The sequence below is a fragment of the Chenopodium album genome, chromosome 8, assembly GCF_948465745.1.
Source record: "Chenopodium album chromosome 8, dcCheAlbu1.1, whole genome shotgun sequence".
Taxonomy (NCBI): domain Eukaryota; kingdom Viridiplantae; phylum Streptophyta; class Magnoliopsida; order Caryophyllales; family Amaranthaceae; genus Chenopodium; species Chenopodium album.
Genome location: NC_137841.1, coordinates 5,467,277 through 5,488,724, shown reverse-complemented (window position 1 = coordinate 5,488,724; position 21,448 = coordinate 5,467,277). Strand labels below are relative to the sequence as shown.

General features: G+C 34.8%; 3 protein-coding genes across 3 annotated transcripts; all 3 read left to right on the top strand.

Moving 5' to 3' along the window:
* Positions 1–135: 135 nt before the first annotated feature.
* LOC145642665 (uncharacterized) lies at positions 136–726 on the top strand. Its single transcript, XM_081693844.1, has one exon. It carries the CDS (start codon positions 136–138, stop codon positions 724–726), a length of 591 nt encoding a protein of 196 aa, XP_081549970.1.
* Positions 727–2,155: 1,429 nt separating this feature from the next.
* LOC145642663 (uncharacterized) lies at positions 2,156–3,136 on the top strand. Its single transcript, XM_081693843.1, has one exon. The coding sequence runs from the start codon at positions 2,156–2,158 to the stop codon at positions 3,134–3,136; it is 981 nt and encodes a 326-aa protein (XP_081549969.1).
* Positions 3,137–10,884: 7,748 nt separating this feature from the next.
* On the top strand, positions 10,885–21,312 carry LOC145555719 (nudix hydrolase 16, mitochondrial-like). The gene is made up of 4 exons (XM_081617444.1): positions 10,885–11,354; positions 14,235–14,349; positions 18,718–18,801; positions 20,818–21,312. Exons 1-4 carry the CDS (start codon positions 11,284–11,286, stop codon positions 21,094–21,096), a joined length of 549 nt encoding a protein of 182 aa, XP_081473570.1. The 5' UTR covers positions 10,885–11,283; the 3' UTR covers positions 21,097–21,312.
* Positions 21,313–21,448: the final 136 nt, after the last annotated feature.

Below are 21,448 nucleotides of genomic sequence, written 5' to 3'. Positions count from 1 at the left end.
TACTATGGTGACAAGTTGGGAGGGTCATCATTAATCAAGGGGTTGGATGTTTTTTTGGATTGAAGGTTTCAAACTAATCTTTATGAAGTTCCTTTTATGGGTCCTTGTTACACTTGGTCAAATAAAATATTGGGGATGGATTTGATTATGGAACGGTTAGATAGAGCATACTCCTCTTCACAATGGTTTAATGATTATCCAGATGGAAGAGTGATCCATGAGCCAATTACGGTGTCTGATCATGCGGCGATTATTTATGACACCAACAACCAAGTTTCAAAATCTAATAGACCTTATCAAATAGAAACTTGGTGTTTAATCTTCCCAGAGATTAAAGCTTTCATTGGGGAAGTATGGAATTCCCAGTGCACGGGCTCAGTCATGTTCCAATTTCAGCAAAGATCGAAGTGGCTACGAAATAAAAACAAGAAATGGTGCTCGGATAATAAAAGGGTGTGGGGGATAAATTGGAGAAAGTACTCTTCGAATCTCCAGGATGAAGGGGATAGGGTGACTACTTTGGAGCAAGGTAATAGGTATGTGGAAGCTATTAATGACAATATCGATCGTAGTAGTTTAGAATTTAAGTATTGGAAACAACGAATGAAGGATAAGTGGATCAAGGAAGGAGATATTTCTTCAAAAAAGATGTACGGAAGAGTGAATCTTAGACAGAAACGGAGGGAGATTGTAACACTAAGGAAGGATGAGGAGAACTGGGTTTAAGGGCAAGAGAATTTAGAAACCCTAATTAGGGATACTTTGCAAGAAGTCTATAACCCACCAAGGGTCTCTTCGACAATTATGAGTGAGAAGGTTGACTTGGTGTTAAGAGAGCTTAAACTACCTTCAATAGATTTTGAGGATGCTACTTATTTAATTCGGCCGTTTTCACACCAGGAGATACGAAAGGCGATGTTCTCTATTAACAATCTAAAGGCGCCAGGGCCGGATGGTTACATTGCGGAATTCTTTCACAAAAATTGGGAGGAGAGGCTCCTCGGTGGTTGAGTCGGTGCAATCCTTTTGTTCGACAGGTTATCTTTTAAAGGAGTTCAATGCATCTCTTCTTGTTATGATTTCAAAGGGGGAGTGTCCGAAATTACCGACACAGTTTCGGCCTATTAGTTTATGCAACACTATTTACAAATGTATAGCTAAATGTTTGGTGAATAGGATGAAATCTTTATAACCAACCCTCATCTCGGAATATTAACATGCTTTTGTGCCGGGAAGGTATGTTGAGGATAATGTGATGCTTAGCCATGAGTTACTACATTTGGTTAATACAAGCAATGGAGATTCTACTAAGGTAGTAATTAAGCTGGATATGTCCAAGACTTATGATCGAGTGAATTGGATCTTTCTTTTGAGGGTTCTTAAGGCTTATGGCTTTCCGGAAAAGTGGATTCAATGTATTTCTCAATGTATCTCGACTGTTGTTTATAAGAATCTCATCAACGGGCAGGTTTCGGAGATGTTTAAGCCGGAGTGTGGGCTACGACAGGGTGACCCCCTTTCCCCATACCTTTGCCTATTCTGTAGGGATATTTTATCTAGAATGCTCTCTATGGCGGAAAATATTAACCTAATTAAAGGGCTACGAGTAACGCGACGGTCACCATCGATCTCCCATCTTTTTTTCGCAGATGATGCAATGGTGTTCTTTCATGAAACACCTACTTCTTGCCAAAATGTGGTGGATATACTATCTAGATTTGGGGAGATCTCAGGGCAACAGTTGAACTTGAACAAATCTTTTGTAAAGTTCAGTAAGCTTACCCAGGTGGATGAAGTTAATAATCTAAAAACCATTTTGAGGATTGTTCAGGTCACTGTAATGGAAAGACATTTGGGTGCTCTTATTGATTTCACAGTAAGGAAAATGGATGCTTTCAAGTACTTGATTGATAAGGTGGCTACTAGAATCCTTTCTTGGGCATCACTAAACTTGTCACAGTTTGATTAACACTATTCTAATCAGCATCTTTTCACATGTGATGAAGTGTTTCAAGATGCCAATTCGATCACTAACAAGATAGATTCCCTAATTGCACGGTTTTGGTGGGGAAATAAGGGAGAAAAGGGTATTCACTGGGTAAAAAGGAAGGTTATTTAGAGGCCGAAGGGTATGGGAGGATTAGGGATTAGATCAATGGCTTGCTTAAACGACGTTCTTTTGTTCAAACAGGTAACGCGTATGCATTGTAACCCTCAGCTGTTGGTGGCTAGGGCCTTGGAGCCAGTTCATACTTGCTCTCTGTGCACGGGAAGTGTTAGAGCTAGTCTGCGTGGAAATGTTTTGTGGGGTAGGCGTGGTTTGTTTAATGTGGGGAATAAAATGGTTATAGGGTATGAATGGAAGATAGGGAATGGTGAGAGGGTGAAGGTTGCGAACATGAGATGGGTGCAAGGAACAACTCCAGTGTTCCAGTCTAACCACCTCCTAAGAGGGGTTGGGTTAGGAAGAGTGAAAGGCTTGATTTCACAGGAGAGTAAATCTTGGAATGTGGCAATTATTAGGGATAGGTTTGAATGGAGTACGACACAAAAGATTTTGGAGATGGAGCTGCCTTCTTCTGAGGAGAAGGATATGTTGTACTGGGGGCACCATGCCTCTTGGATGTACACTGTGAAGACGGGCTACGCTTTTCTAATGAATGACTTATTTTTGCAGCAAGATGATTGTTCAAATTTTACCTTTTATAGGCTCATCTGGAAGCTTAATATACCGCCAAAATGGAGTTTATTCCTTTGGAAGCTAGTGATGAATGGCTTGGCGGTTAAGTCAAACTTAGTTCGGAGGGGTATATATATAGAGGATTACTGTGACTCTTGTGGTATCGAACAAGAGGACTTTCAACATCTTTTCAGGATGTGCTCTTTTGCGAGATATGCTTGGCTTAATTGCCCTCTGCATATTTCCTCTGAAACTGATGAATCTATTCCTTTGGGACACTGGATTCAGGAATATATCCTGCTTTTTCATAGCGAGGATGGTAAAAAGAGTGAACGCATAACCGTGTTCATTGGGGTTCTTTGGAGTCTCTGGTTAACTAGAAATGGAAGAGTTTTTAGTCATGAAGGAGGGTATCTTGCGGATCTGTTTCAGAAATTACAATATGTCAATGCGTGACTTATCTGTTTGGCGCCGGATGGATGGCAGTGATGATCTTAGGGTGAAGGATACCATGTTAAATGGGATGCCACCTGGTTTTGAGAGAGTAAACATAGGATGCGATAGGGAGGATTTTACTCATCCAACTGACTCTAGGTTAGAGATGACCATTATGGTGGATGGCTCATGGAAAAAGAGTAATGGACATGCAGGTATGGGATGGGCTTACTCAGTGGATAACAATAATTTTATGGACGGTAGTGGTAATTTTGGTAAGGCGCTATCTGCTCTTCATGCGGAGCTATTGGCTTGTGTAGCTGCTCTTAAGTGGGCAAGAACGAGAGGTCAGCGACGAATTGTTTTGTTCACTGACTCACTAGCCATTATTCAATTAATGCAACATCCAAAAAGAAGGGAGATACGACTGCTATGGACAATTCAGGATTTACTGCAAGAAGGAAATCTATTTCTCACTTGCCTCATATGGAAAGTCGCCCGGGAACAAGTTGCAAAAGCACATGACATTGCTAATAGTTGTAGAGTAGATTTAATTAGCTTTACCACTTAGTGTTTTCCTTTAGTTTGTGGTTGTCAAAAAAAAAAAAAAAAAAAAAAAAGAGATAGGTATATTAATCATTATTTATTTGGTTCGAGTGGTATATGAAAAGCGGAATAATGTTGTAATATTTAAAGACAAAATTTGAATGAAATTGAATTGTTTTAGATTAAATTGTATTAGCGTTAAACACAAAGTAAATATAGAAGATTAGAAAGGTAATTTTGACATAAATTCTATTTGTTTAACCATCTATCAACTCTATATAAAAATGATATATTAAATTATGTTCATACACTTATTTATACCATTCTCTTTATTAATAAAAAAATGTAATTTTGTAAACCATATTGCAACAATACTTAAAAATAAAAACTTTCAATATCTAACCTCCACTCAATGCTATTTTTTATATAACTTTTTACACCTTATTTGGGTATATAGCAATTTATTAATGTATTTTTTATGATTAACTGATGTAAATTTCATTATTAATATGTAAGATAGATATTTCATACATTTTTTTTACATACACTAGTGACTTTCGTCCCTTTGCCTTTGATGGGTTTGGAGATTTGTTAATATCCCATGATTTTTTCACTCTTCTCTCCCATACATAGATCTATGTTATTTCTCAATTTGAATTCAAAACATACTCAATTTTAATATTTATGGTTAATCACATTTAATTTACTTTCACTAGCTGCGGAGTAGGATTGGAAGAATTCATAAGTCATTCAAAAAATTACTAAGTTCCATTAATAGAACAAATCTTCTAGTTTAACTTCTCCAAATCTTATGTATCTCCATGAAAAACAACCAACTATTAGTAAAGTTTGATATAGTTGTGGATGCTTCTTGACTGAGGTAATGATGATAATGAAAGATGGATACTACAAGGCGTAAAACACAAACATAATTAAGATACTACTTGTTCTACTTGTTGGGTTGTGGGATATATAGGCCTCGGTGTTTCATCATGTAAGTTCCATGGTGGTTGTCTAAAGTAAACACACGAATAAGATTTAGACATTTGTTGTTATAATATTGAGGTTACTGTAATTAATCAGCTTAGTTGGTTGAAGTTTTACTTTGTAGGTGGTATATACACCTTGATAATTTATTACTTAAAAAAAAAACTAGTTTAGAAAAGTATCCCACATTAGAGAAAGAGGAAAGATAATTCCACATTATAATAAAGTAAATTGATTTTATTGTGAAACCTCATTAGGTCTTGTTTGTGAACTGAACTCTTCTTTAATTATCCATGTTTATATGAAATTCTTGCAAACTCAAATGGAAAAATTGTCGACAAAATCTTACAAATTCAGATAAGTGAAAATTAGACATATATAATCGACCCTTATTCTAAACATGATTATATCAAGCTCGACCCAAAAAATGTCTAGGTTTGAGCAGCTCAAAAAATAAATAATAGTTAAAATTTGGCCCAAATTACAGGGTTTAACACGCCTTTTTCAACTCAACCCGATCCATAAGATTGACCTAAAATAAGCCAACATTTTTTTAGCAAAATTCGGCCCATGATCAGCTCTACCTTGTTCCTACCACCAAACCAATATGATGCAATAGCAAGGTCTATTTACTTCAACTTAATTTCAGTTCAGTTTAATTCAGTTTAGTTCCAATTAGTTCAGTTCAATTTAGTTCAGCTCCTAATTTCCTTCTCTCATAAAATATTCATTTCATCTCTATTCAGTTTAGTTTAGTTCAGTTCAGCTTCAATTAGTTCAGTTCAGTATATGTAAATAGGCCTTAAGTGCACTCACCAATAAAATTCCCTTAACAACAACAACAACAACAATAATAATAATAATTCGGCGGCGGCTCAACAGAAGCGGGACAAGTATGGGGCGCGTTGCAGGGCTATTGACTATGGTTTTCTTCCTTTCTCCTTTTCTTCGTTGGGAAATTAGAGAAGGATGATATTGCATTGCTGAAACTAGGGATGGCAATGGGTCGGATCTGGACCGGGTCCGGATGGACCCGGATCCAGATCCGTTTTTCAGCCTTGGATCCAGATCCGCCCCGGATCCGTCGGGTCCAGAAAATGAAGACCCAGATCCAGATCCGACGGATCCAACGGATCCGGGTCCGGGTCTGGGTCCAAAACGGGTCTTGCATCTTTTGCCTACTTTTTTTAAACAAATGTAATAATAAAGCGCATTTCAACCAAGTTCAATACATAAATTAGAGTTATACAACTAAAAATACAAACTAACACACATATTGTCTTTGAAAAAAAAAAATCCAAACATTTAAAAAAAAGTACGATGTTACAAATGACCAAGAAAAAAAAAATAATGATGATATTTCCAATATGAGCATCCAAAATCCATCTCTTGAAAGGACTAATCTTCATCACTACTAATATCATCAACATCCTAGAATAAAGAAACAAACCAAACAAAGAGAAGAATTAGTAATTGGCAAAAACTAAATTATACTTTGTATGTCTTAACATTAAATAATAATAATTTATAAATCTTACCATATCAATTATATCCACCTCTTGTACATCATTATCATTATCATCCTCACGATCTTCGGTGATAGTTGAACATGAAAGTGATCCTTCAAAAGTGCCTATCATAAAATTAAAAAAAAAAAAAATTTACTTTAATTTGTATTAGAATTAGAAGTGAAATCTATAATAAAGTAAGGAGGAAAAAAAAAATAACTAAGTAAAACATTACTCTTTACATCATCAACCATCCAACTTTGTAAGCACATCAAAGCCTCTACGGTTTGAGAATGAAGTCGAGAACGGTGAGCACTAACCACTCTTCCACCCATGCTAAATGCACTTTCCGATGCAACCGAAGATACGGGAATTGCAAGAATATCCTTGGCAATTTTTTGCAAAGTTGGATAATTTTGATCTCTACCCCACCATTTAAGAACATCAAATTCATTATCCTCCGGCATTGTGGCACTCTCCAAGTATTGTTCTACCTCACTCCTCAAAGGTGTTGTTCTAACTTTTTGTCTCTTTGATCTAGCAAAATCATCTTCATCATCACACTCATTAAACCCTCTCTTTAATGGTGATCTTTGTTCTACTACTACCTCATTCTTATTTTGATATTCATGGACAAGATTATCAAGGGTCCTTCTTATTCTTGCCATTTCAACATGGGCATCACTTCCATACAATTTTCCAAAATAATGAGCCACACAATCCATTTTATTTCTAGGATCTAAAATGGCAGCAATAGCCAAAATCCCATTAATATGTGACCAATATTTGTCAAATTTTTCAACCATACTCTCAGCCATTGTCTTAATAACCACATCATTATCAGTTTGCACCCAACGATTCAAAGCAAGTCTAATCTCACAAACAATTCGAAAAAACAAATTAGCAGTTGGATGATTTCTAATAGAAAAAACCTTAGTGGCCTTATAGAAAATTTCCAACTTTTGACAAACAAGAGTAGCCATAGTCCAATCACCATCACTAGGAATAGAAAACTTAAGCCTTTTATTTAAACGCTTCAACTTATGAAAGACATCCTTGAAAGGCAAACTAGATTCAAGCATCAAGTAAGTAGAATTCCACCTAGTTTTACAATCAAGACCCACTCTTTTAGGTTTATTCACATTCAAAAGACGACAAGCTTCCTCAAATTTTTCAATTCTTTTAGGGGTAGACATCCAAAATGCTATACACTCTCTTACTTTTCCAATTGCATGATCAATCACTTCTAAACCATCTTTCACAATTAAGTTTAGAATATGAGCACTACACCTCATGTGCAAAAATTCTCCATTTAACACCAAACAACTACTTTCTAATTTCTCCATCAATACATTAATCATTGCATCATTTGTGGTACAATTATCAACAACAACGGATGAAATTTTGTTTTCCAAAGAATATTGAGACAAACTATCCATTAGAATCTTAGCAATAACCCCCTTTGTATGTGGACAAGGCACAAAACAAAACCTACAACAAAAATAAACATGCCAAATACATGAATAAAAGCTATAACATTTAGCTAGCACCACAAATAATAACATAGTTCAAATAGCCAAAAACAAAAGGAAGAGAAACTCCATTACTATTAGAAATAAATTAATATTAGAAATAAATTAATTAAACAATTACCTTAGTGTTCGATTATGCAAATTCCATTTTTGATCAATGAAATGTGAAGTCACGGCCATGTACCCCTTTTTTTGGTTGGAGGCGGTCCACATATCAGTTGTTATTGCTACTCTACTATCATTGGCCTCTAAAAAAACCTTAAGAGAAACTCTTTCATTGCTATACATTTTCATCACATCACTCCTCAATGTGTTCCTTGAAATCATTTTGAAATTTTCATTTAAACTCTTCACAAAGCTCCGAAATGCAATATGATCAACAATTGACAAAGGATACTCATGTATTACTACCATCTTAACCAACTTTTGTCTTGAAACATCTTGATCAAATAGCACTTTCTTTTGCTTTTCCTTAATGGCCAAAGAAGTAGTCCCATCAACTTCAGTCTTAATCTTCAATTGTGATTGACCGGCAGCAAGATTCAAATGCTTTCCCGAGCATACTTTTCTAGCATGCTTAAGAAGGTGAGATGTTCCTGAATTCCCAGAGTAAGAGAGCTTACTTTTACAAAACTTGCAGATTGCCTTTTGTATACCATTGATTGTAGTCAGATCAAAATAGTCCCATGCTTCAGAAGTTAGTTTCTTACTTTTCTTAATACTACTAGACTCACTTTCTTTAGTAGTATCATTTTGGACCTCAACAAACCCCTCAAATTCTCCTTCCTCTTCTTCCTCTTTATCAGAAGGGACTGCAAATGGTTCCTCATTACTATCTTTAAAATTTGATTGTGCATCCATACTCTGAAATTATTATAAAAGATAAAATCAGTCATATAATTTTATTAAAAAAATCAGTAGTATAAATGTATAATTGATTTTATGAAGTAATTAAGGTTTAATTCATGAAACTAATTGCTACTAAGTAACTATGTAGTTCCTAATCGACCTCACAGTTGTATAATACAAATTAATCAAACAAATATTCACACAAAATTGTATAAATTACACAAACTTGCAGACAAAATAAAACACACAAATTGGCAGCAAAAACATGCACAAGCATACCCACGAAATTTCAGCATATAATCTTGATAGAATTTCATCAACTCAAATGCAAACTTGTACAAAAACATAACAAACAAATCTGAACTACTAGTCTACTACCTTAAATTTCAGCATACCCACGAAATTTCAGCATATAACCAACAATTTATTTGCTCATATAAAGTAAACAACAAAGAAACTAAACAGAGGAGGGAATACGGGACTTACAGAACTGAACGGAGATGGAGTCGCCGCCGATATGACAGGGTGTACCGGGATGGAGTCGCCGCCGATCTGACAGGGGGTACCGGCGATGGTCTCGTGGAGAGTAGGCTGAGCCGCTGAGTCGTGGAGATTGGAGAATGAAACTAGAGAGAGAAAATTAGGGTTTTTTTTTTGTGGGTTGATTTCAGTTTTTGATATGGGCTGAAATTTGTGACTTGTGACTTTGTGAGTCTTGTTTGTATTAGCAATTATATTTTTTAAAAAAAATAAATTTATAAAACGGATCTACGGATCCGGGTCCGGGTCTGGTAGTTAGACCCGGACCCAAATCCGTTTTTTCCAGCTGGACCCGGATCCGACCCGGATCCGTCGGGTCCAAAATTTGAGGACCCAGATCCGTGAAAAACGGATCTGGATCCACGGATCCGGGTCGGGTCCAGATCCACTGCCATCCCTAGCTGAAACAGGTATAAGTGTTCGCTAAGACTCAGGATATTGGTGCTCGTGTAGCTGCTCACATTTTCAGCAGGATCGTGTTTGCTATAGTTAGAGGGGTGGGGGCCCAGATTGTATCTCGACTTCCCACCAATTTCTTGTAAATTGATTGACTTTATAGGTTTTCTAATATTTATAAGGAAAAATACACTTTAATAATCCCAACTATGGACGATTTACCTACAATAATCCCAACTAATGTTTATTCTACAATAATCCCAACTATTGGGTTAGTTTTCCTCCAGCAGTCCCAAAAACCGGTTACCTGCTGAAATGGTAAACTTTTTTTTTTTAGTTTTTTAAATGCCACATGTTAGCACATGATTGGCTTCATTTAAATTTTTTTTTTTTTTAAAAAAGAAAAAAATAGCAAAAATAATCCCAGCCACCCCTCCTCCCTTCAACCACCTTACACCCACCACGAAACATGGAAGCTCCACCCCAATTCTTCTCCCAACACCGCAGCTCCGCTGCCGCCCACCGTCGTCTACCCATTCCGACCAATCGTAGCCTCTCACTGCCGCTCCATGCCTCTACCGCTCCCCTTCCTTCTTCCTCCTCCAACCTAAAAAACCACCAGTCACCCAAAATCGCAAACCCGCCCCACCAACCACCCCTTCACTCCCAAATTCGAGTGGTTTCCGGCGAGGCGTCGCGGTTTCAAGCTCCAATCAGTTCACGGGTTAGGGTTTCGGGGCAATTTGGTGCGATTTGGGGTTGCTGGACTGCTGGTGGTTTCACGGGCAAGGGCGGTTGGTCGTGAGTGCTGCTGGTGCGATTTAGGTGGTGTTTCGGGGGTGCGGCTGGTCGTGGTGTTTCGGGGGTGCGGCTGGTCGTGGTGTTCCGGGGGTGCGGTTGGTCGTGGTTAGGGCTGGAGATGGTGGTTGGGCGGCAGGAGGAGGTGGTGGTTAGGGTTGGCTGCTAGATTTTTTTTTTTGGTTTTTTTTGTTTTTTTTTGTATATTTTTTTTTTTGGGAACCAATCACACGCTGACACGTGTCAAACAACTTACAATAATAGGTTGTTGACTTTTGTTGACCGGTTTGGGACTGGTGGAGGAAAACTGACCCAATAGTTGGGATTATTGTAGAATAAACGTTAGTTGGGATTATTGTAGGTAAATTGCCCATAATTGGAATTATTAAAGTGTATTTTTCCTATTTATAATAACAAATAATAATAAAAGGTTAGAACATTAGAACCATCCATCCAAATACCAAACCCACTTTTGCACAAAACAAAACTAGGGTAGACTAGAGGCCCACAAATTGAACAAAGTCATTTTCATTGGTATAAAAGTAACAAAGAATGGCCCACATTTGTAGACCCAATTACCCATTTTCTGATCCAACCCACGTGAGTTTGACCCACCGGTCATCGCTCAGTTTCTTCCCTCCGATCCGCTGTCACCGCCTTCTTCTTCTCCTCCTCCTCTCTTTCTCTCTCTTCCGTCAATTATTTTCAGCTCATACTTGTTTTGACCCACATCAATTCCAATTCTCACTTTTTTTTTTTTTTTTTTTTTTTTTTTTTTTTTTATAATAAATCATAAAAATTGAGAATTTTGAGCCAATGTTTGCTGATTACACAAATTATCCAAAACCCACAAAAAAACCAAGAAAATTCTGCAGATTTTTTTGCTCACAAACAAATCAAATGAATATTTTGATGTTTCTTTGATTTCTGGAAGTACCCTTTTGAATGCATAAGAAAACCCAATTCTTTGAATTTTGATTTTATATACAAAGTTTTTAATTTTTTTTTGAGCATGTCTGATTTGGTGGCCCGCACGGGTCGTCTTCAACAAAGATATAATGATGGCTGTCGCCTTGTTGCTGGGTATTCTCTATCTTTCCTTTTTTCATCTTTACACTTTAATTAAGTTTTTTTTTTTGTTATTTTCTATGTTTAATAATATGATTTAATGTATATTTTGTCCTGTGATATGAAGTATGTTTTTTGTTGATTTGATTTGATGTGTTGTGTTATTCTTATTAAATATAATGGGAATTTTGTTTTTACCATTGTCGTTTTCCGAATGTTGTTGTCATTGTATTGTAGGTCAATATGGAGCAGTGATAGTTTCTTTTGTTGGGGTTCTTGTGTTGATTGTTACATTTTTAGTCTAAATTGTGCCAATGTGGGTATTTATATTTTTGTTCTTTAACAGTTTGATCGATTTTCGAGATATTTTCATTGTAATTATTAATTTTTGGCTGTCACCTTCATATTTGATTTATTAGCAAACTGAGAAACCTTATTCTCAATTGAAAAGGTCTATTTGAATATTGAATTTCTTATTAGTAAAATATCATTTGGTTGACAATTCTTGGTTGTTTCATTGGTTAGCTACTTACCTGAGAAACCTTAGTCTTGTTTGACAATTGAGCATACAAGTGATTTGGGGTTATTCTTTTGGTTTCTGTGTTTAGGCTGCCTGTATTCTATTTTCTTGTTCAACATTGTGATTGGTGAAAGGAATTGATTTTAGATAACATACTTGACTTGAAATTTGTTGTTCATTTTCTTTATGTAGCTATTCAGTTGGTGCTACTTTAGGTTGTAGGATAAGGATTAGGTGTGGTTGTGAATTTGAGAGGTTTGGTACATGCTCTTGGATAAAGATTGTTGCTGTTGTGATTGCAACTAAAACAAGTTCAATTAGACTTATGGTAGTTTGGAGGTATGAAACTTGTCCTTTATTAGTTGAAGTTTAAAAATGGTAGAGAGGTTGATGGAGAACATGTTGGCAAAAGAAAAGTATTAAAGAAAATGTTCTTGAAGAATAGAAGTTACGTAGTATTAGATAGTAATAGTATCCAACCATCAACATTCTTCAAAAGGCTAATAAAAGCAGTAATAGTAATAGTTGGGTAAAATCTTCTTTTTGAGGTTGTTGTATTGTTGGACCCATGAGTAAATATCATGCATGCTTTTGCTCTAAGTGCCCGCCGGGAGGGGGGGGGGGGTGTGGGTCGGTCTATACGAGCTTTTTAATTAGTTGATCATGTGAACTTTAGGGCCATTCCTCATTTTAAGAGAGTGGATATATTGCTCAACACTCATGGGATGCACACATAAGAATTCGGATGGAAAACTCACTTTGTTACAAGCCCCATCGTTAGCCGTTGAGAATGAAGAGTGCACTAATTCCTACTGTCTACAATTCTTCAACTATCTCCGTTTCATATTATTTGCAACGATTTGACATAAAGTAGAGAGGAAAAATGTCTAATCATTGCAAATAATATGAAACGGAAGTAGTAGTTTTTTATTTTTATTTTTTACATAGAAAGTGTAATTAATAAGAGTACATTTTTCTTGTCCAATAAAATTTTGCATAGGCAAATCTTATGCTAATAAGTTTAGTGAGAGTAAGCTTAGGTCTTTGCTATGCTATTTGGATTCTGATATCAGTGTTAAAAGACATTGGATATTATTGGTCCAAAATGAATGTATCAAGAATCCATAATCTTGTCAGGATAACTGGCCTAGTATTCAATTATGAGCTAACTTGAATAGTCACCTAGGATTTACTAAAGTGGAACATAGTAAGCGCTGTGATAGTTGTTTAAGACTTAATTCATGTATGACTACTTTGATATATGTTGATCCTGGAACTGAATCTAATTAAATTCCAGCTTTGGGTTGGTGATTATGAATCATTTTAGCTCTTTTCTTATAAGCTTATTATTTAAGAGAGCAATTAAATGCATTTTGGCTAACTCTTGATGAAGCACCAGTGGTTCCCAAAGGTTGAACATATATATAGAGTATTATATTGTAATGCTGAGGGGTCATTTAGATTGGGCTTTTTTTCCAACAGTTACAGAAATGTAATTGCAAGATCTTTTGAGGTGTTTAATATAACAAGTTCTTGACATGTGGGGGTGCTTTGTCTTTTATAATTTCCCTTTTGGTGATCTAGCTCTAGAGTGGTAAGCCGGTAACTGCTAATTACTATCTTTTGAGCCTCGCAGTTAAACTAAATGACTAAAGTGGAGAGTTAAACATGATATTTACACCACTATCTGTTATTGGTCATACTACAAATTCTATAATATGTATAACTGTATAAGTGTACATTATCTTCTAGTCTGTTTAGCTTTCCTCAGCTAAATTGTGCTTTTATCACCAGTAATGCCATACATGCTTGCTAAGTCCTCTAGGGTTAGTTTATTTAAGCTTTTAAGAACCAAGTGAAAGCAATATCATGAGATTCCTAAGGTGTCTTTTTTACAAATCACTTATTAGCTTTATTATGCCGCTGTCGAAATTTAAGTCAGAGTTCGTTTAGCGGGCAGGAAGCAGGTTGAGCTTTCTAAGCAATTATTAACTATGCCCCAACTAGGATGTAAACTCTTGGCAAGGACTATTTAGTCTAACATATAGATTCAATGGTCTCAGGGTATTTGTTTTTTGAATATTGGGTTTATTAATTCATGATAAGTGCTGAGCAAACTAGTGAATGTTTGATAAACAAGTTGTGATAGCTATTCACTTTTACAATCTGTTATGTTTGCTTCTAGTTGCATTAGTGAATGTTTGATAAACAAGTTGTGATAGCTATTCACTTTTACAATCTGTTATGTTTGCTTCTAGTTGCATATTACTTGTTTCCTTTTCTTAATGATATATTGATGTATATGTGGTGTCTCATTGGAGTCAAAAGGTATTGTTAACCCATTGGATCTGATTTAGCAAAATATCTCATGGCAGGTGTATACCATTCAGATATAGAAATGGCGAGGACAATAGTAATGACGATTTAGAGAGCAATATCGAGGTACTTATGATCAACTCGCAGAGTGGTCCAGGTCTTCTCTTCCCTAAGGTATGGAGAATTTTTTATACATTCTTCATGAAATAATTTTTTATACATTGGCACTTGGCATTTTTTTAGTTAACCATAAATCATGACCATATAGTTTGCTTGGGAGGTCAGTAGTCACTTACATGCAAATAATCCTATTAAATTGAATCTTCTTCTTATGTTTTCATAAAAGCAGCCTCTATGTTGACCATCAATTGATGATGCTACCCACTAAAATGTTGTGCAGTCTTTGTTGAAGCTCTCACCCAAAGATTGTGTTTCTGGTTTAGGTACCTTGTTTTGGAAATTTCAAACTAAGGAGAATATTATGATGATTTTTTTTATCCGGTAGGATGGAAAGGCATCAATCAGTTAAAGACATTAAATATTCGTTTGATTGGTATTCTATTTAGATTTCAAAATGCTATTATCTTTCTATTTTATTCCTTTAATAGGTGCCATAATAAAAAATCCAAATTAGAGATATTATTGCCTCCTTTTTATGCCCCATGTGTCTTGTGAGGCTGGAAATAACAATCTGACTTCTTTCTATTCCCATATCCATTGAAGGTCTTATATTGAGATTTAGTGTTGGTTTTATGATTTGTACTTAGTTATAATTTTTAATTTTTTGTACTTTATTATCTGTTCCATGAAAATTAGCACTCCCCCCCCCCCCCCAACAATTTTTTAGTCTTATTCCATGTACAAACAAGTTATTCACTATTCATTATTAAGCAGGGGGGAAAACATGTTTATCTCGTTTATTTGATAGGGGCACCACAAGTTGGAAGAAATTTTGTAGCGATTGGGTTAGATACTTATTTCATGAGATAAGCTAAAATACGGTCCCTGAACTACGACATTAGTTGCATAAAACTGGTCCCTCTACTACCCTTGCATCACCATTTCTGGTGGAGAAACTTATGCAACTAAGCAAAAGTTAAGGGACTTATCCTAATTAGCATTTGTTTAGGGATTATAAATCAGTATTTTTTTTTTTTTTTTGTCAGCTACTAATATTTATTATTTATTATGTACAAACTTTGATTAAAATGAAAGAAAACATACCCAATTTTTTTTTGCTTTTTTAAAAAATTATATGACTTTTTTTTTTATTTTTTTATTTTTATATATATATATTTTTTTTTTATAAATATGTCTTAAAGGATTAAAGAAGAATATTAAATATGACTTAAAAAATTAAATACTTTGACTTTCTTTCAAAAAATAAATTAAATACTTCGAATTAAAGAAATAGTAAAAGGAAAAATAAAGAAAGAAGGGAATAGTAAAAAAAAAAATGTCAGCCCTCTCTTCTCTTTCAGTTTCGCTGCTCTAATGGGGGAAACAATCCCCTTCTTTGCACCTCATTAACGATCATCAGCAATCACCATCTTTTAATTCCAACCTTTGATTTATTTTGTGATTTAATCTTGGCCTCCTGATTTTATTAATTCTATACAAGCTCATGCGCAATATAGTTCGGCCAAACCGGAGGTTTGGATTGCGTGGTTGATTAATGACGGTGGTGAGGCTGGAAACTGGTGGAGATGGGATTGTGTTTGTGGCATGTTGTTGGTGATGTGGGGTGATAAAAGATGGAAAATCCTATAGGTTATTTTTCCATAAATTCTATAGTTTTATTAATACAAATCATAACGAAAATATTAATGTTGATGAAAAAAAAATTAATATTAGTTAAAAGATTCCTTTTTAAATAAAAATTGAAAAAAATAACTTTTTTTTTTTTAAATGAATCATGGTCCCTAAACTTTTGCTAACTAGAATAGGTCCTTAAACTTTGGTGGCTCATCTTTTTTCCACCGGAAAAGTAAGTTATGGGTGGTTGAGGGATCAATTTGCTTCGTTTGAAAGATTAGGGACCAAAATGCTACAAATACTAAAGTTGAGGGACCGTATTTTAGCTTAACTCCTTATTTCATAGTCAAAATGAAACTACTATTTTGTTTTTGTTAACCAGAATTACTTTTTTTTGTTAGAATTAATTGGTTTTGAAGGTGACGAAGATCTCAATATTTACATAATCCCCTTTGATTACCTTGTACAACAACAAAAAAAGAAAAAAAGAAAATCATAAAGGATCCCATAAGAATTGTCTTGATATATACTTTCAAAAGTACATTTTTTGTTCTCTTTTAATTGTACATTTTTCTTTTTGGCAAGTTGCATAATACTTGCTACCACATTGCTTTATTTGGCTTTTGGCTATGGGTCCTTTCTTTAATATCAGTTGCAAATAGAAGAGTATGAAGTATCAACTTTTTATGCTCCCGATATTTCAATATATCTATTACATGATAGAATGGGATAAATGTTAAGAATTGTAAAAATTATGGTAAGTAAAACTGAATAAATGAGTGTAAGATCAACATTAGAAAAAATGTAGAGAAAACTGTCCTAAATGAGGTAAAGTGACTAATTTGAGACATTTCTAAATTAAAATTGGGGCAAGTATTTTGAGGAGGGAGAAATTATTACACAATATGAAATATATTAATGGTCAAAGTTTTGTGTTGGGAAGCATAAAGTTCAAGCTACATAAACTGCTAATAACAAAGGGAGTATAATATTTGAAATATTAATATATAAATTATTTGGGAAAATGTTGATTGATTATGTTCTTTAAAGAAGAAATATCAACAGAGATATAGACTTGTAGACATGTAAAGAGAAAGAGAGCAAATTATCTGGGCATCTCGAGAAGTTTATTGGTGTAGTTGCCCTTTTGGTCCCAAAACAATTATTGTTTTAGAGAATAAAGCTATAAGGGTGGAATATTATCTTCTCTTCATGTGTGTTTGATAATGAGAACTTTAGTTTCTACAAGGAGTTTATAATATGTTATGTTCATGAAATTGAGTGAACCATGAACTTTCTTTTTGCATGGGAGAAATGTGGAAACTCAAGCAAGTAATCATCACTATATGCAGAATAGTTTTGGTTAAAAAAAAAAAGTTTATAATCTCGACCTTTTGAAAGTATGTTGAAAGATTGCACTTCATTTTTTTTTATTCATATGCACTTTTTACCACATACCAATGTACCATATTTATCTTATGTGTGTGTGTTTTTATTTATTTATTTATTTATTTATTTATTATTATTATTTTTTAATCATATCACTTCCTCCTTTTTTAAATATTGCACCACTTACCTTTTAAGGAAATATCACAAATATTGCACCATTTCTATTTTAGGAAAAGGAATATTTGTGTTCACACTACAAATACCAAATATACCCTTACTTTTTCACACTTGATTTTTTAGTTTATGTATACCATCACATGGGCAATCTTGAATTTTTACCTTTCTCTCTCATTCTTTTTTCCGCTACCAAAAATCTTGTGCTAAACCCCTATGGTGCAATAAAAAAAGAACGGAGGAAGTATATGATTATATCTATAGTACTTCATTGGTAGTGAATTGCAGTTCTTTCATTGGTATTTCCCTTGTATATAATTCATCTTGTACACCTTTTTTAACCACTCTTTTCTTAGGCAATTGTATTGTTGTCAGTTTACTCTAATCATATTAATCTTCACCTTCCCAACTTTCTCTACTGATTCACTCATTCCGACACATGATGTGATGATAGATGATCACCTTGGTTTCTCTTATGTGCCTTTATCACCATTGGCTCTTGTGGGCCTCCCTCCAAGATCAAATAGAGCTTTAGAAAGGTGATAGGACTGGAATTAATCAGTTTGTCGGATTATTGTAAATCTAAGTGAACTTTTTGTAAGAAACCTACTTAATCTTATATTAAACATGCTGTGTATTAAAATATGGAGCATTGATGATCTAGTTTTGATTGAACTTTCTTAGCTACTATACTAGAATTGTAGAATTCTGTAGTAGAAGCACAAAATTACATGTTTGACCTGGATAAAAAGGTTACATTTTCCACGGGTCATCTCAACAAGGAATTTATATGTCACTAGGCTATTTCATCAGTGAAATTATCCAGTGTAAAGTTTTCATGTGAACCCTACTTTATTCGAGGAAGAGATGGAAACCCCTTTTAATTTCATTTATCTTCTCTCATGTTGATCTCTGCATTTATTCCTGTAAGTGAAGAGATCCCTTTTAATTTCATCGTGTTAAACTATCTTTGTAATCCTACTAGGACATGAATCACACAAAACACTAGAATAACAATACTTACCTGTATAAAAGTTTTCCTCACTCAATTTTTTAAAATTCTTTTTAGGGGTATTTAAATTACTTTTACAGCTTCCTTTCTTACATCTGCTCTTAAGTTTGGCTTGCAGATTTTGGGTACGTATGTGTGCATGTCATGCCTTGAATCACATATTTTATCATTATTTTAAAACTCTCCCTCACCTTTTGTTGCTTCTTTCATAGGGGGGATGGGAAAATGATGAAACTGTTGAGGAGGCAGCTGCAAGAGAAGCAGTTGAAGAAGCTGGAGTAAAAGGAGATCTTATGGTATGATCTTTTTGTTTTCACATTTTGCTTTAAAATTTCTTAATGTTCAATCGAATTCAGTGAAATGGGCACCTTGAATTGGAGGTATTTTTTCCCCCAACTGCTAGCAATGTATATGGTTCATAATCGCTGGACAGCAGGACAGGTCATGTATGTCACTAGTTTTTTTGGTGACATTTTTTATTTAGGTTAAAACGCTAATTGAAAATGTTTGAGTGTAGCAAGGTATTGGGTTAGTAATGATTAGAGGTAGAATTGAAGTAGCTTTTATGAAATATTGCAGAATATAATGTTTGAGTCCAAACAATAATGGTCAGCCAACCAAATGATAAATTTATAGTTGTATTGGAAAGGTGGAAAGATTAAAAGTTGAAGTTGCTTGGAAAGTCAAATGATTTTCTTCAAATGTTTATTTACTTTTTAAGCTGTCAGCCATCAGTTTACTTTACCAACCAACACCTATCTCCGTACACTGTTAATTCTACGTTATAACCAAATATCACATTATTTTTTTTTTCTTATAAAGATGAATCTTTTCTATTCCCTCCCTTGTCCCATTCCACATTCCCTCACCTACCCCACACTCTCTCTTTTCCCTCGTCTTTCATCCAAACACTAAAGAGATGGTTTGTTACGCCAATATGAAAGCTGTTGCTGGCTTTCATCTATCTTTTTACTCTTTCAAGTGAATTTTATTTACTCCTTTCTGTTTTTTTTTATATAATGTTTTTGGCTGGATATATGCAACTATTCTCAATTTGGGGAAATCTTCTATTTCATTCCCAGATAATGTCTTTCTTCTCGTATTTAAACCTTCTTTGTGTTTATTTACAGCTTTTGTTCACACATCTACTGATGTTGCATTATTGCGTGAAATCAATTTCATGAATTTTGTTTTTGTGCCTTCTATTTATTTAACAAGATGATTTACTTATGATTGCTTGCATGACTTGACACGAGTAAAAATATTAAATGGATGAAGCTACTCCCCATTTAGGGGGCAGGAAAAAAAAAGCGCCCCCAGTGATATCCTATTCTTTTCCCACCTTCACCAAGTGACTTATTAACTTGCTGACAGGAGTGTGTGTGCTTTTATGAGTATTATGACATTTGCTGCCTTCATTTTCACCTTGTTTCTCAGACATCTTGTCTTTAATGTGATACCGCTCTTTCTCACCTTCATGTATGAGATGGATGATATTGGTCTTCTGATGATTCACCAATTAGTGTGAAGAAGCAAGAATTAAAGAGGCACATGAGTGTTAGGATGATTATTTAAGCTGCTCATAAAGTCATAAGTGCAGATTGAGACACTATATTGGACTGCTGTAAGAGAGAAGGATGCCAATGATTTGCTGATCCAGGATTTAGTACTTACTTTTTAGAATAGAGGTCATTGCTTAACATTTTCAAGGTTCAAGGGCTAGGGAAGGTGTGTCATGGAAAGAAAAGACATTTTAGGATTGAAAAGTTATTTGGTCTGGAGCTCTCATAAGTAATTATATTTTTATTTATGTAACATTAGTATGAAGAAAGTTTTCATTTATTGTCGTTTAAGTAGAATGATGCTTGGTGTATTTTAGACTAATAGGCCAGGGGAAGGGCTTTGAAAGTGACAAATGTAATGACTTTTATGCTAATCATGGCTGCCTGCCTGCCTTTATCCACAGATTGAAGTCATATTTTGTATACCAACTTGGCAACTTTTCCTCATCATTTTGTTTCCTCTTGTATACTTTAATGTCATTAGTAATTGCTTAATAATTCTTTCTGATAGATTCCTACATGCATATCTAACTTGACAAACCTGATCTATGATGTATGTGGTAGATCTTTTTGTATGGAGATTTAAGTTATTGAACACCATTCTGGTTTTCGCATTGATGGGGATATTGTTAATTTTCTAATAATATCTTGTTCTTTTCCACGACCACCCCCAGCCCCCGGGATCTTCAACTGGTTGCCGGGATCTTCAACTGGTTGGAACTAAATCATGCTGTATGTCCTTCTTTTCAGGATCTTCTTGGGTACTACAAATTCAAAAGCAAAACTCATCAAGATGAATTCTGTCCAGAAGGATTGTGTAAAGCAGCTATGTTTGCTATGCTAGTCAAGGAAGAACTTGGATCGTGGCCTGAGCAAAGCATGCGAAATAGATTCTGGCTTACTGTTCCTGAAGCAGCTCAGAGCTGCCGTCATGCATGGATGAGAGTTGCTCTTGTTGATGGCTTCCTCAAATGGCATGGGGACAAGTTTGCAGATAGAGATAGAGAAAGAGATGGCTCGGATTCATAAATAACGCTTCAAAAAACATTGTGGGAAATAATAGTAGAGGATGATTCCAAGGCAATATTTGCTTAGTACTGTTGGTTATTTGTCGCCGTTAATTTGATGGCCATTACCAATACTGAATCTTGCACATTAAGGATTGTAGTTTGAGCTCATTTTCATTACATACATGAATCACCAATATTTCAGATTTAATGCTAAAAGTAACACTTTGAAAGTTTATATATCTATCCTCAGATATTGACAAGCCAATGTAATGTAGTTAAAATGAAATATTACGTATAACATTTTACCATGCTCAACTACTTCTTTGTAGTACTATAATACTCCTTTTGTTCCTTAATGTTCCATTTAGAAT

Bases quoted from the DNA above. Each gene is read 5' to 3' on its own strand.
- LOC145642663 (XM_081693843.1), top strand. From the start codon at position 2,156: ATGGCTTGCTTAAACGACGTTCTTTTGTTCAAACAGGTAACGCGTATG.
- LOC145642665 (XM_081693844.1), top strand. From the start codon at position 136: ATGGATTTGATTATGGAACGGTTAGATAGAGCATACTCCTCTTCACAA.
- LOC145555719 (XM_081617444.1), top strand. From the start codon at position 11,284: ATGTCTGATTTGGTGGCCCGCACGGGTCGTCTTCAACAAAGATATAAT. The intron at 11,355-14,234 runs GTATTCTCTATC...ATCTCATGGCAG, and splicing joins GGCTGTCGCCTTGTTGCTGG to GTGTATACCATTCAGATATA. The intron at 18,802-20,817 runs GTATGATCTTTT...CCTTCTTTTCAG, and splicing joins GAGTAAAAGGAGATCTTATG to GATCTTCTTGGGTACTACAA.